The sequence below is a fragment of the Microtus pennsylvanicus genome, chromosome 9, assembly GCF_037038515.1.
Source record: "Microtus pennsylvanicus isolate mMicPen1 chromosome 9, mMicPen1.hap1, whole genome shotgun sequence".
Taxonomy (NCBI): Eukaryota; Metazoa; Chordata; class Mammalia; order Rodentia; family Cricetidae; genus Microtus; species Microtus pennsylvanicus.
In genome coordinates this window covers 35224755-35240025 of record NC_134587.1, presented here as the reverse complement: position 1 = coordinate 35240025, position 15271 = coordinate 35224755, and the positions used below count along the sequence as shown (strand labels likewise).

The 15271-nt window shown below is 37.3% G+C and overlaps 1 protein-coding gene across 1 annotated transcript in view; it reads right to left on the bottom strand.

Moving 5' to 3' along the window:
- Lrp1b (LDL receptor related protein 1B) overlaps window positions 1–15271 on the bottom strand; it is a 1720116-nt gene that overhangs the window by 1401253 nt on the left and 303592 nt on the right. The window contains exon 2 of the mRNA XM_075985306.1: window positions 3872–3994. Within this exon, the coding sequence (XP_075841421.1) occupies window positions 3872–3994 (123 nt within the window). The remainder of the gene's footprint in view (window positions 1–3871; window positions 3995–15271) is intronic.

The following is a 15271-nucleotide window of genomic DNA, read 5'->3' as shown; positions in this document are numbered from 1 at the left end:
TGTTTGCATGTATGCTAATCGGTCATGTGTGTGATGGTCACGAAGACCAGAGAAGGGTGTCAGATGCTCTGGGCTTGCAGTTAAAGACGTGATGATTGCAAGTTTCTATGTGATGCCAAGAATTGAACCTGTGCCTTTTTCAAGAATAGCAAGTGCTTTTAATTAAACCAGATAAAGTCTGTGGGGGAATTGTCTTGATTATGGTTATTGAGAAGAAAAGATCTACAAAGAGTAGTTGGCACCAGTCCCTGACTGATATTCTGGACTGTATAGATGGGAGAAAGGAAATGGCTTTGGTGTAGGTATTTTATCAAATCAAGAGGAAAAAGAACTGAGGCAATTACCTCTACTTCACATCCCACCCAGAAAATAGCCTCTGCTGAGAATATTTGTTGCCCCATGACCCATATGATCAGTTCAAGCTCAGAAGTTCTGAGCAGAAACCTATCACGTTTAATTCCAAAAGAAGCTCTTCTTCCCACAGAGTGAGTGAACAGGCATTTGCCTGTTTTCTTTCCTTTTTCTCTTCTTTGTGTCTGGAATACAACTGTCAGTTAGAGAAGATGGAGCAGCCAGCCCGTGAAGGTAAGACTGACAACCGCAAGCCAAGCATGGCAGAACATAAAATTACGAACCCCAGTCCATTTTGGAATGATCAGATTAATTTAATGTTGCCCCCATTTGTCCATCTTTGTAATATATATTTTACTTGGTTAAAGTAAGCTGCTAGCTAAACCACCAATTTTAGAGCATGTACTCAGATTCAGCCCTGGCAAACAGCTTTGCGAATATAGAAGAAATGCAGAATTTGCAGACCGTGCTAATGTTGCTTCAGGCTGGATCTACGCTCATACACAAGTCTATGCAATATGTACTTGCTTTGTGAGTCTGAGCCACCCCCACATCACCACAGTACCTCAAGCATACACAGACCCGCAAGCACAACTGTGGATCCGGCATGTTCCAGAAACCATAGTTTGACATTTATAGGGCAAAACATAACTTGCTAACAAAATCTAATCTTTGGCTTATTTTATCCTTCTTTTCTTTTTAATTATTTTTAAGTATTTTTTTCCCACAGGGAAAGCTGGCAGATAGTTTAAACAAACAAACAAGCAAACATTAGAAAGGATAATACACGGGGGAGAACAAGGAAGCCTCTAAAATGTAAGCAGTGACTATCGGAATCCTTGACACGAAAGCCTTACTTCCCCTACACAAGAGCCAAACAAAGTCAAGGCACCAATTGTCACAACTATCCAGGTTGCAAAATCTACATTCACTACATTCACTGAGGCCATGTTTGTACTCTGCTACTTTGCTCACTAAGATGGCAATATAAACAAGCTCTGGTCTATAGCCAAAGAACTCTTCAAGGGATTTTTTCTGAACATTAATAAAAGCAGTAGGAATGGAGGACAAGTAGCAGAGTTAATACTTTCCTGGCTGAAAAAAGAAATGAGGTGATTTATGAGAACTTCAGCTCCCCAGAAAGTACCACACACCAGCTGGAGTTGATTGTTGGAAAGGGAGACTCATTAAGCATTGAGCAGAATAATTCTGCGAAGGAATTAAGATTTGAATATCTCCGAAGAATGCGCCTTTCAGGACGACTCCCTCGCCACAGATGGTGCCAAGCTTGCATTTCACAAAGAAACCTTTCCCATGTTTCCGTTCATCCTAGCTGCATGCTACAATTGACAACAGTGAGTTGAAAGCCGTGAGTATAAAGCTGGAGGAGTCTCCTAATTTCCCATTCTCCTCACCTCATAGGAACTAAAGATGCTTCTAATCATTGTTTAGATACTTGAAGACACATTTCAAATTACACACAAGAAGAACTTCATCTCCACGGTGAAGAATTTGTTCTTGCATTTGACAGAAATATTAAAAAATATTTAAAATTCCCAAATATTAGTCAAGTCTTCCCAAAATGAAATCCACCATGTGGCAAGTTGAACTCAGGCAAGCTTTTTAAGTTAGTAGCTGGTAGTAATATTTAACTCCATCCAAATGGATATAAGAAAATATTCCCAAAGAAACCAAAGAGAGGAATAAATCAAATCATGGGTTCATTTAAACTCCCTTTATATCTTGATTTCATTTAACTTCTTTTTTGTCCTCTGTGCATTTTTTAAAGCATTTCAGTTATCAGGCTAATATCTTACTTTTATTCAGCAGTATCTGATTCCTGTTGGAATTTTTCACTTCAGAGATTCCATATTTCACCATAAATCCTCCCTCATTCTTCTCCTTATAAAGGCTAAGTAGATTTGAGGGAAAACACATTGCATCTTACAGTTTCGTTTAAAGTTTGTGCTTTATTATCTAATCACAGACAACAGCATGTCTCTTATGCATAAGGAATCAGTCTTCACAGCTTTCCATCCTGAATGTGTTGATCTTTCACACTGAACGCTCACATTTATGGAGTTACAGTATTGTAAATTTATGCTATGGAGATTAGGGATAACTCATAGGAACTTCACAAAACACATTGGGAAGCACTGTGTTAACTGTGAAAGTCTAGATTAAAAAATCCAAATTGGAAATGTCTATGTGGGGTCCTTCAATGAATGGTGTTATAAAATGAATGTTCCTTTACGGCTACTGTCTTCTTATTTATGTAATATTTTAAGGTTCATATGTGTCGTATCATAGGTGAGCAGTTTCTTCATTTCTACTCACAAATAATACATTTGTAAGGATTAGCAGAACTTTTAATTCATTATAGCATTCTTATTTTCTTTTCTTAAATCTATCGCATGCAGGACCTCAATGAAAAATTTTATAATTATATGTAAAATTGGTAAAAATGAGAAATTTATTAAATACCTACAACCTCTCCCTGTGAAGATGGGTTTAAAGTAAAGACGAGCAACTCGCATATACACAATCACTTTCATCTATGCTGAAAAACTTCAATAGGACTTGCAAACACAATGATTATTAAAGAGCATTGATTTCATTTTTACTGGCAAGATTTTAATAACTAATACATTAGTTCTTTTTGCAACATGAGTAAGTGCATAGTTAAAACCATTGTTTTGCCTTCTATGGTTTTATCACCACATTATCAATAAACTGTAATATGTTTTTTTTTTTCTTCACTTTGTCTTTACAGAAAGAACTGTGTGATTGTCTTGGGGATAATATTGATATATACCAGCAAATCTGGACACACAAGGACAACAGACTGAGGGTGTAAGTTCTAAAAAATATTGATATCTAAACTAGTGTCTGGTTCACACATTGAAGAACAGATGAGCATTCATAAAACTATGTGTCATTCAGCAGTGATCATATTATTAGTCACAGTTTTCGTATACTGACATGTCCAGTGTGGTAAAATCCTCAGAGGATTTCATGTAACAATGCTTCAACTGGGCTTAGAACCCCCAGACTGTCCCAATCTCCTTTTATAAAGGTTAAGACCCTCACGATATGATTATGTAATCACAGATAAGATTAGGTTCTAAAGAAATTATGTTCAGTAATCTGCAGAGTTATAAAAATTAGTGTAAGTGATGTGAAAGCTAGAGGTGAATTTCCTTAATGATGCATCTTCTATACTTTCCTGCATCTCAGGGTACATGTGACAAATGGGAGCAAGGTTCTGTGTTGCTAAGCAAGTAAGTTGCCCAGTATCAGCACAGTTAAAGTAAGTTCCTTCAAACTCTACAACTGGATTGCATCTCCCATTCACACACTCAATTCCAAAGAAAATAGAAACAAAAGATTTCAGATCGGTCAGGTTATGCTTTAAAGGAAATAAAAATAGAACCAGCTAGAACAGCAGTGATCTGTGGAAGCAACTGACATTTGGTTTCACATGGAAGCAAATCCAAAAACAAGAAGCCTTTCTACTCACAGGTGGCTAAAGACTCATCGGACTCATCAGGGCAGTCAGGGTCCCCGTCGCAGAGCCAGCTCCGAGAGACACAAGTCACGTGGTCATGGCAGAGAAATTCACCAGGATCACATGACTGCTGATCTGCAAAAGGAAAATGTTTAGAAATCAAGGATGCATGGTCAGACCATGAACCGAAGAGCTTACAGAGTATACGTCATTTAGCATCAGCACCCTGAGCCACGCTGCTTAGGAGCAAAGCTACAGCAAACATTTCTTCCAACTTTAGTTGTTCAGCTCGAGCACATTGCTTTGGCAGGCTTGACTCCATTGTAGGTGCACACAGTCTGTTCTGAAAAGAGTTAAGAATTCTGTTTGTGTTTATGACTGCGGGCCTTATCACATCAAATATGGTGCACAAATGTTCCAGCCCGTGAGCTTGAGAGGCCATGCTGCATCAAAACAACAGGTAATGACTAGAATTTCAGCTTTATCATCACTCCAAACAGGAAAAAAACTTGATAGTCATTTAATATTGAAATTAAATGTCATTATTCTTAATTATCTATTTTAATATGATGCACCACGTCTTTATGAATGAGATATCTGTATTATAGAACTGATATCCTGCTTTGAAACCTGAAAGACAACAGGGCTGCTTCTGCTTCTGGATAGTAAAACTTCCATCATGCTTCTTTTGACATGGTTTCTGGAGTTGTTTGCACATACAAAATTTTCTATTTTGCTTTTAATATTTTTAATATTGGGTTTGCCAATCTCTCCTGAGGTGCTAATGAATTCAGTGGATATTGATTTTTCTTGCTATATTTACTCCTAATTTATGGTTCTACCTGAAAATATTTTCACATGCATGAATTAGGAATGTTTCCCAGAAATGAAGGCTAGTGACTGCCGTTAAAATAACAGTCGTTCTGGGTCATTCTCATTTGTACTTTTGTCCCTTAGCAATATACAAAACCCTGGGGCGTCTTGCACCCAGTGTTATCTTAGATCCTGCGTCTTTCCTTTTCTCACAGTTCATTTCCTTCTTTCTCCAAGTATAACTATCAATAAATTTATTACTAACAGATATGAGCACACAGCCTTTAATGTCCAAATGCTGGTAAATTTTAATTATTTTCTTTCTCATATATTAGATAGTGTCTGAGAAGTAACACAATACCCTGCCATGCTTACTCAGTTCATCAACAGTACCTACATCACCATCATCACATGACTTGCCATTGATTTACTTGGATACATTATTAGCTGGCCAGAGGCTTTATGCTACATATTCAAAGATGTAAAATCCATTTTTTTCCTGAAAAGATCTGATAATATATGTGTCTACTCAAAAGTTTTAGATTTAATAAATGACAATGCTACAAAAGAATTAAAAGTACCAAGGTATTTGGTTGCTAACAGCATACAGTTTAGGGGTAGAAGAGGAACTGGCTTAGGGTTTCTGTTGCTGCAATAAAACATCATGACCTAAAAGCAACTTGGGAAGAAAAATGTTTATTTGGTTTATACTTCTACATCATAGTCTCTCATTGAAGGAGGCCAGGACAAGAAGTCAAACAGAGAAAGGAATCTGGAGGCAGGAGCTGAAGCACAGTCCTTGAGGAAATGCTTGTTCCTCAGGGCTTGCTCAATCAACTTTCTTATAGAACTCAAAACCACCAGCCCATAGATGAACCTACCCATAATGAGCTGGTCGTTCCCTGATCAATTACTAATTAAGTAGATGCCTTACATGTTTGCATATAACCCAATCTTATGGAGCTTTTTTTTTTTCAGTTGAGATTCTCTCCACTCAGAAGACTGTATCAGGTTGACATAAAACCAGCCAGCACAGAAACCTAATGTCTACAAGGCCATGTGCTTGTTCTCCAGCATCATGCACCATATATATGTAGGAAGGCAGACAAACAGACAGACAGATTGTTCCAACACATACACATGCACACAGATTGAAAGATAAAATTTAAGCATTTTTTAATAGGAGAGCATGTGCTGGGTAAATGACCAATAGGGTATTCTAATAGAGTTGAAGTGAATACAGATTAAATTGCATTCATATTAGACTTGCATTTTTTCACTCAATAATAGTATATGGTACTTATAAATTTGATCACATGTTTCAGCGTAAGACTTAGATTTGGTTTCAGGCAGTCACGTAATAATTAGAGTTCATTTAGGAAAAATATGGGTTGAATTTCAAAGTAATTTTCTTATATATAAAGATAAAATCAGATTTATGATAAAATAATTTAAATAGTTGTGAATAACCATACAACTTTTTAAGAAAGGCTCAAAATATTACAGTGGGTCAAATGCTGTTTATCTTGTTTATTCCATAAAATCTGTAACAGATGGTTTGAGGGCCTGTCCCAACTCTGTTACCTTCAGGTGACAGATATTCTCCTTCAGTTTGAGAGGTCAAGCTGCAAACAATTGTCATAAGGAGAAGGATAAGAGCACAGGACCCACGGAAAGGTTTTATCTATTTGTGTAGTCTATGAATAAGTCCACACTAGTCACTTCTTGTATCGTAAGCATAAAGAAGTATGGAGGAGCATGAACAGCCATTTGGAGAACAGGAGCAGAGCATCTCAGAAGCATTGGTCAATGGAGGAGCTGGGTCACGCTGGCTCTTGGGGAGAGAATGTTAGAAACACAGGAAGCATCCAACAAAGATTAATCATACACAGGGCTTGTATCTTTCTGTTCAGAGATGTGCACTTGTCTAAAGAAGTGGCCAGGATGATGGAGCAAAACATAGTGGGAACTTAACAAATCAATCTTCTGGAAATCATAAGTTTAAGAGTTAGGATTTATGGCTATTGCAAATGCTTTATAGAATTTCATGTATATAAACTTGGAAACTGATGCCTGGATTGAGTCTGTTATTATTTTGTTTTCTCTCTCTTCTTTCTTTCTTTTTCTTTGTTTATCAATACAGTGATTTTCTATATAGCTTTGTCTGTTCTGAATCTCACTCTGTACACAAAACTATCCTTGAACTCAGAGGTCTGTGTTCCTCTGCTTCCCAAGTGCTGCGATTAAAGGCATGTGCCTCCAGGCCTGCTTAGAGGGATAGTGTCTTAAAAATCAAGGCAAGTCATAAAGTTAGAAAAATAAAAAGTGCCTAGACTTACAGAAGTCTGTCTTTCATAGCCAGTAAATAAATAATAATGCAAACATATACTTCTAAAGCATTTTTATTTCTGCCCAAGTTTTGTTGTTGTTGTTGTTGTTGTAGTAACAAAACACTGACCAAAACCAACTTGGAAGGAAAGGGTTTATTTAGCTTATAGTTTGCAGTACATTATTGAGGGAAGCCATGGAAGAAACTCAAATCCTAGAGACAAGAATTGTTGGGAATCTCCATCTCAGGACCTATTCCAAACCCCACCCTCAGAAAACCTGTCCAGTGATGGCTCCTCCCCTGTGGCTGTTGAAGACCATGCATACAGGGTGTTTAAGAGCCAACCCCTGGACCCACAGCATGGTCTCTTCTTCTTTCTTCCCCCAAGAATCACCCGGGGGTGCTTGCTCATTAAACCTGGACTTTTAATTCAGCCTCATTTGACTCACTGCATCATTGGGGAAACCTAGTATTGGGGTATGGAAAACATTCAAGAACTGAAGCAGAATTCATCAAGGAATATGCTTACAAGCTAGCAACCATGCTCACATTTTTCTACCACTATTTAAAATGTCTGGCCCAATGGCTTAGGGATGGTTCTGACCACAGTATGCTGGACCCTATTGCATCAAGTAACCATCAAGCAAATGCCTCTAAAGACTTGCTCACAGGTCAGTCTGATGGAAACAATTCTACAGTCGAGGTTTTCTCTTCCCACAAGACAAAGTTAACTATGATAGTCATCGTATCTTAATTTTGTCTAGGCATTGGGGGGAAATGAAAACAAAATTACAAACAACTAAAACTTTGGTTTACCGAACATTGTTCGTTTCAATTGTGTGTGTGCGTGTGTGTGTTTATGAAGATAGAACAAAACAGGAAAATGAGTTGACTGTCTTTACAAGATGTAAGTTCTTTGGAAAACAGACAGAATGGAGAGGTGGGGGCAGTGAAGAATAGCTCTAAGGATGGTATGAAGGTGATGCGACAGATAAGACCAGAGCTATTTAAGGCTGATCTTGGCATTCTCTTGAATAAAAGGCAATGTGTTAAATATGATAGTCTAAGGAAAAGGGAGTAATAAATTGAAGGAGCGATGAGGTCAGGGTGATGAAGAAAAATATAAAGTAAAAAGAGACAAAATTAAATGGTAAAGGATGGGGGGAGACAAATGAACCTTGTGCATTTTACCTAAAACAACAACAGACACTATGTGAGAATAGTGGACAGGTCAGAACAGAACGGTGGGATTCGCCCAGGATTTTCTAAGCACTCCCTGGCTGCTGGCGTGCAAGTGAACTCTGCAAAGTGAGAGATGGCATGGGAAGATCTGTGAGGTGGCTGGATGGATACAGACACGGCTAAAAATCAGCACTTGAACACTATAGTCTATGAAGAACGGAGATACAACACCATATCCGCTGTCTCATTAAATATCAGAATCTTGACTGAAATTGTGAGTCAAAAATGTTAGACATTTCAATCATTTTCAAAATATATCCATAGTCTGGTATACTTGGGAGACATCCAAGGAGAAATGTACATGAACGGCAAAATATTTAAGTCTGAATTTCAGAGGAATGATCAAAACTTGAAACCAAACAAGCTGGATCTGCGGGAAGATGTGCTTACGGGAGGCAATGTGTGTGAAGATGAAGGGAGGAGAGACTTCAGAGTGATGAGGAGCACTAGATTTTCTCTCAAAGTAGCTGAGATTCGAGAAGAAGTCAAGCATCGAGGCGAAAAAGCCTCCTGTGACCTCCACAAGTGCACGTCAGCGTGGATGTGTCCACATGCATGGAACATACACACTAATACACAAAATTGATGTAATGTAAGACAATACCTTTATTTTGGTGTGGTTTGACAGTTTTATATCTTTAGGAAGTGACATTTAAAAGTTTATTATAACCCATCTGCTTATTTTTCAATCACAAGATTCAAGTTCAGTTGTAGAAACACTGAACATAACCTTAAGATATTTTTCAATATTTTGAAGCAAGCATTTAAAAATACATCTCCTTATTTCACTTCTTTTAATCAGAAGCACACCATACCATATGGTTGTGAGCTTTCCACTCATTCCATTTAATGCCTCAACCCACACTTGCGAGACAGTCAGACAGATCTTTGTAAAATATCCTCTCTATTGTAGAAAACACAATGTCTTTCATTGTAATTAAAACAAGAGGCTTATGTGGATGCGAAGGCTGCTCACTTACATCCCAAAGGGAAAAGCCAGCAGTCAGCACATGTGCATCCCTTAGAACAGGTCTGCATTCAAATGTGGAAATGCAAGGAAGGCTGGTCTACACAGAATGTGAATTCATTGTGTTCTTAGTAAGAGCTTGATATCATAATGCTTGTGCTTATATAAAAACATGTATTTTTAAAATTGTATTGCAATTTCTGTTTTTTGAAAAACTTTAGTAATGGAGAGAATATTATAAGTTAATTGTCATAAAGGTAGTTAATTTATATTTTATTATCAGATTTTTTAAATTGGGGCTCTCACCTCAATCAAAAATATTTTTATCTAGCAATTCAATGCAGATTTTTAAGTATCCTACATCCTTGACTAATTTGTCATATCAATTTGCAATAATCTCACTCAGTTGCCCTTTCAATTACTGTTTTACACTGTTGAGAATGTTATTTTTAGCAAGGTATTATAGAGAAATTTAGAGCCAATGTGAGTTGCTAACTATGATAGTAAATTTTGAAGTCTAAGGTATAGAGAGGGCATACAAATGTATTCAAGAGCTGATGATCCAGGTACACCGGAAAGTATGCTTAAAGGGGGTAACTAAGTTAAAGAACAGAAACAACCTTTGGATAACAAAGTGCTAGACAGGTGTTATGGCTTTTCAGAATTTAGTTAAAAATAACTGGTTCTCTTCATACCTCACTGATAGCGTAAACATGGGGTGGTTAACACCATTCATATGAAAACACACATTTATCGTTTCTAAAATGAAAGGGGTCTTAATGGCTTTTTGTGTCTTGTTGCTGACCGATTATCAGAAGAGAACTTGTAGAAATACTTAAGGGTATTACTAGTTCATCCTGAAATTTTTGAGGATGCTTATGTAAAGTTAAAGGAACAATTCTAGGTTTTGAGTTTTCAGAAGGACCTAAGTCCCTTTTCTTATCTTTTTTTTGTTGTTGTTGTTGTTTTTTTGGTTTTTTTCGAGACAGGGTTTCTCTGTGGCTTTGGAGCCTGTCCTGGAACTAGCTCTGTAGACCAGGCTGGTCTCTAACTCACAGAGATCCGCCTACCTCTGCCTCCCTAGTGCTGGGATTAAAGGCGTGCACCACCATCGCCCGGCTAACCCCTATTCTTATCTTATAACAATAATATGTACACTTAAGGACAAAGAACAAATTCCCCAGAAGAACATTTTAATTATTCCAAATAATATGTTTAGTAGGCTTCTTTCTGTTTTATTTTTCAATTGTATTTTAAGTTATTTTTATGTATTTATGTTTTCGTGCATAATCATATGTGTGCCACAAGCACAAATGAGCCATGGAGGTCAGAAGAAGGCAAGGAACCCTCTGGAACTATGTTTATGGACAGTAATGGACTGCCATGTTTGTGATGGTAACTGAACCTGGATGGGTCCTCTGCAAGTGCCAGGAGAGCTCTATCTCCAGTCTCTTGGAGCTTCTTTCTTAATAGTTTATTCTTCTATCATTTCACCACTTGGTAGTGAGTTGGCAGTGGTGTTTTTTGAGACAAAGTCTCAAATAGCCCTCATGTTGGCCTTAAAGTCACTATGTAACCGAGGTGGTTTTGCTTATAAGGAAAGTCTTTGCCCATATAAAATATAGTGGTTTACTAATGTGCAATGCTTACCTGGTGAGCATGCTTTGTGGCCTGTAATGGTAGTTCTAACTTTCAAAAAATATTTGAAAACCAAAAAGGCAGCTCAGCCAGTAAAGGAATATGGCATCAATTTGTAAACCCCAAGTTGGATCCCAGGACCAACATGGCAATACCTTTTTCTTCCTTTAGTTTTGTAAAACAGGGTCTCACTGTGTAGCCTTGTTTGACCTGGACTTGCTAGAAGTATCATCTGGTTGCAAACTTGTGGCAGTCTTACCTCTATGTCTTTACACTTCTCTTACAGAAACAACTTTTCTTCCCACTGTCCATCGCCATGTAACATTCTACTGGAAACCTCCAAAGCTCCAGTTTCACTTGCTATCTTTGCTGCAACTCTTGGGTAATGAGCTCCTGTACAGACCGCTGCCCTTGACTCTGTGTTGGTACTTCTAAGAAGATATGGAGGGATCAGCTGCTGACTTGGCTTCACTCAGCACTACTGACAATACCTAAGGAATAGGCCAAGCTAAGATTCACTGGATAGTACAGGGAACTATGGTATGCACATTCAATGGAATGCTTTTCATGCTTAATACTAAAAATACTAAAATCTTGTCAAGAAAGATATCGTTTGCAAAACTGGAGAACATTGTGCTAAGTGAAATAAGACAGATTCTGTCAAAACACATAATGCTCATACTTTTTCTGTGTGGAATCTCAAGAAGCTGTCCCATAAAAATTAAAGATAAAATAGTGGTTACCAGAAGGTACAAAATGGGAACACGGAGGAGGGTCGGCCAACAAATACAATGTTATGGCTGGATGGGAGAAATAAGTTCTGATATTTTGTTCTATGTAGGGTGAATATAGGTAATAACAATGTATCGCATTTGTGCAGGAGAGGATCTAAAGTGATATCCATATAAGGAAATGTTGAAACCTTGTGGGCATAGTATAATAATGTCATGCTTCCAAAACTCTGTATGTGTGTGTGTGTGTTTCAAAAAGTCACATCACATCCTATAGTGTATAATCATGTGATATTTAAATTTTCAAAAACACGTTAATGTAAAATACAAACACCTTTAATATTTTTATAGCATAATTGTGCACAGAAAAAGAAAAACAAAAGCAGAAATGGATCAGTGCTGCATTTTACAGTTGGAATGATGGAAACATTTATTCAATCGCTAAAATAAATGTAAGTTCTCCCAAGGTCATAATAAAATACCCTAAGTAGTACACATTATATAAGTCATGCACGTTGTACTATATAAAATTAAAGCATCCATGAAAGCTTAAAAAAAATCGGTAAGGTACTTGGTGTTTTTTATCCACGTCTCTTATAACTAGCGAACAATAGCAGTTTAGACGACTATGGGAAAGACTGATCAGAGGGCTTTTGAAGTATCCTTTTAAGAATATTGAAACAGTGAATTGAGATAAAATGTAGTTCACCATTTTAAGCTCTCTGATACATACATTTTGAAGGATGTAGATGAAGGAGATACATTAAAAATGGTCTATGGTTTTGTTTTGTGAAGGAAAATGAATAGTCAATGAAAATGAAATGCCAGTCTTAAAGAACATGCAGTCATAAGGCGGGAGACCGTCTGTCTTTGTTTAATCTACTCTGCAAGCTTTACCTAGGTGAGAATTGGGAGAATTCTGCATATTGAAGAATGTCTCTGTTTCAACAGCAGGATATGAGACATGAGTTGGAATTCTCAGTTCTCCTTGTTATTTGGAAAGCTTGTGATAATCGAGGAGCATAACTATTTTGCTGACATATGTGCGTGAGCCAACACAAAATATGTACAAATGTTCGTAAAATCAAAACTGACTTATGATTACGCCTGAGCAGACTCATCCTTGAGGCTAAAAGAAATAGAGACAAGTTATTTAAGAAATGAAATTCGATATGACCCCCAATGGTTGACTGATTACTAATAGCGCTGCAGAGGAATTCATATCTCCCTGCATATACCTAAAAACCCACCACTTCACATAGCAAAAAAGGACATAGCAAGCACTTTTAAAAGAAAGCTCTTAAGGTAGGAAGGTGTGTTTGGATATTGAGGACGATGGCACATAATCATGAAGTATATTATAGCAGATTAGAATAAAAAGAAGAACTTTAATGACAGCTCATAGTTGAAATCTGAGGAAGTTGGCAACAAAATTGCTGGAGAATTCTAGAAGTTGGAAAAAGCAAAGACAGTTACCTGGAGTCTTCAAAAGGACTCAGTCTTGGGATGTCGCTTAGACTTCAGACCACTAGGACTATAAACCAATGTGGCACCATGACACTGAGTTTCTGGTAATTTACTATGAAACAACAACCAAACAAGCCCTAGGCCCATGGCATGTCAAGACACAGAAAAAGTAACTCTTAGCAAGTTATCAGAAAACAGAAAATTGGTAGCTATTTTAGCAAAAATTTGGAGCTATTTTCTACTTAGTCACTTTTTCTTGTCTAAACACTAAAATTGATTCCCTTTCTTCTCTTTAATGTCAAACATCAGTTAAAATACATTGACACAGGACTATGGGTGTCAGTAATGACTTTCTTGGAAGCATATTACAGAACTGAATGAAAAACTTTAGAATATTCAAATAACCACCATCTCCAGGAGTTGGGGAAGGGTGTGTGTGTTTGTGTGTGTGCATATGTTTTTATACATATGTACATGTATATATTTGTGTATGGATATATGTGTGTAAGTGTATGTACATGTGTGTGTGCACTTTTGTGTTTGTGGTGTGTGTGTATGCACATGGACCTTTTTTAGTTTTGTAGATGAGGAAATACAAAATTTTGATAATGTCTATTATGAAAAATAAGTCCTGTGTCTTTGAGCTTCCAATTGTTATTGCCAGTTTCTCAAGTATTTTGTTTCTTACTGAGCACCAAGTGATTCTGGAGATGCAAATGGCAATTCATTTTTTCTCACGCAGATATCTTACATATAACCAAAATGAGGCTGAATGTTAAGGAACTGCATTATTCCTAGGAAGAAGAGGCCATGCTCCTATGTCCTGCCTATCTTCATGAGCATGAGGAAATTACTCTATAAACATTCTTATTCTACGTATTATTTTCCAAATAAAAAGTTAGAATTTTTCTTTAACAGTTTAAAAGCTGATGCACTTCATGTATTTTTTGGTTTTTTTTATTTGTTTGTTATGATTTCCAAAAAGAAAATCAGTGACTTGTTCTGAACTTAAAAAAAAAAAATCACACACACACACACACACACACGCACGCACACCCTTGCACAAATTCACACATGCATGCACAAACACACATACCCTCACCACACACACAAACACACACCAGGGAAATTCCTGAAGTCTTTTTAGTATGAGGCACAGGATACAGGAATTCAGTGAAATAAAGCCACCACTTCAAGATGATTGACTCCAGTTCTTACTACTGAATTAGTGCTTTGCAGTATTGTGTCCCCTGATATGCCAGCAAAAACACTGTATTTACTTTCTAATAGCGCTCTCTCAAAAGCCCAGTCAGTGAAACAAATAGGCAGAGTTATTTTATATACAGTGTGAAGGATGGATAAAATTCTGAAATGTCTTCTTTGAAAATATAAAAGAAAACCTAAATTATTAGTGTTTCTTTGCAAGCTCTATTCACTAAATCCTATGTGATCTTTATCCAGTCTCCCAGGAGGTGCCAAAATTCACATGCTTTCTCTAATCTCTGCCTCTCTGAGAAGTGAAGCAGATGGCTAAGCTCTTCAGGAACATTGTAGCGTCTCCTACCCATTGTGCTGTGTTTTAACCACTATAAAAATTTGACTTATCTCAAATTCCTCTTTTGATATTAAAGTACATTGTTAAACTGTCCATCCCTATTTTTCAAGGTTCTGAACATATTCATTATTTAATGCACACGGTCCCCTTTTCACATCTAGTTGTTGATTTATGAGAAAAGTCAGTTAACTATGAATATTTACATTAATGCGATATGGGTTCAATGACAGCTTTATCTGTGCATTGTTGGAAGAATACCAGAATGGAACAACTCACAAAGGAGAAAGAGTTGCAATTGGATGTCAGTTGACAGTGAGGGAAGAGGATATGGACAGGATAGTGTTTATTGCTACCAAATTTTGTCAATTTGAAAAACACTAATTCTTATTGTGAAGGCAGCAAAGGTGGGGGGGGGGGGCATGGGCATGTGGTCCAGCGACAGCTAGTGACAACTCAGGCCGAATGTCTGCTAAGAATCTCCAAGCAAAACAAAGCAAAACAAAAAACCCTTTTCTTCTTCCTCTTTGGTTGTTAGGAACAGCTCTCCTGCATGACTGTAAATTGAGCCTTGGGGATATTAGGGACAGCCAGGCTAGAATGATGGTAGGCCAGGCAATGAAGATTTACAAAGTGATAGTAGGCAGAAAGTTGCTTAGCAAATAGGTCTAGA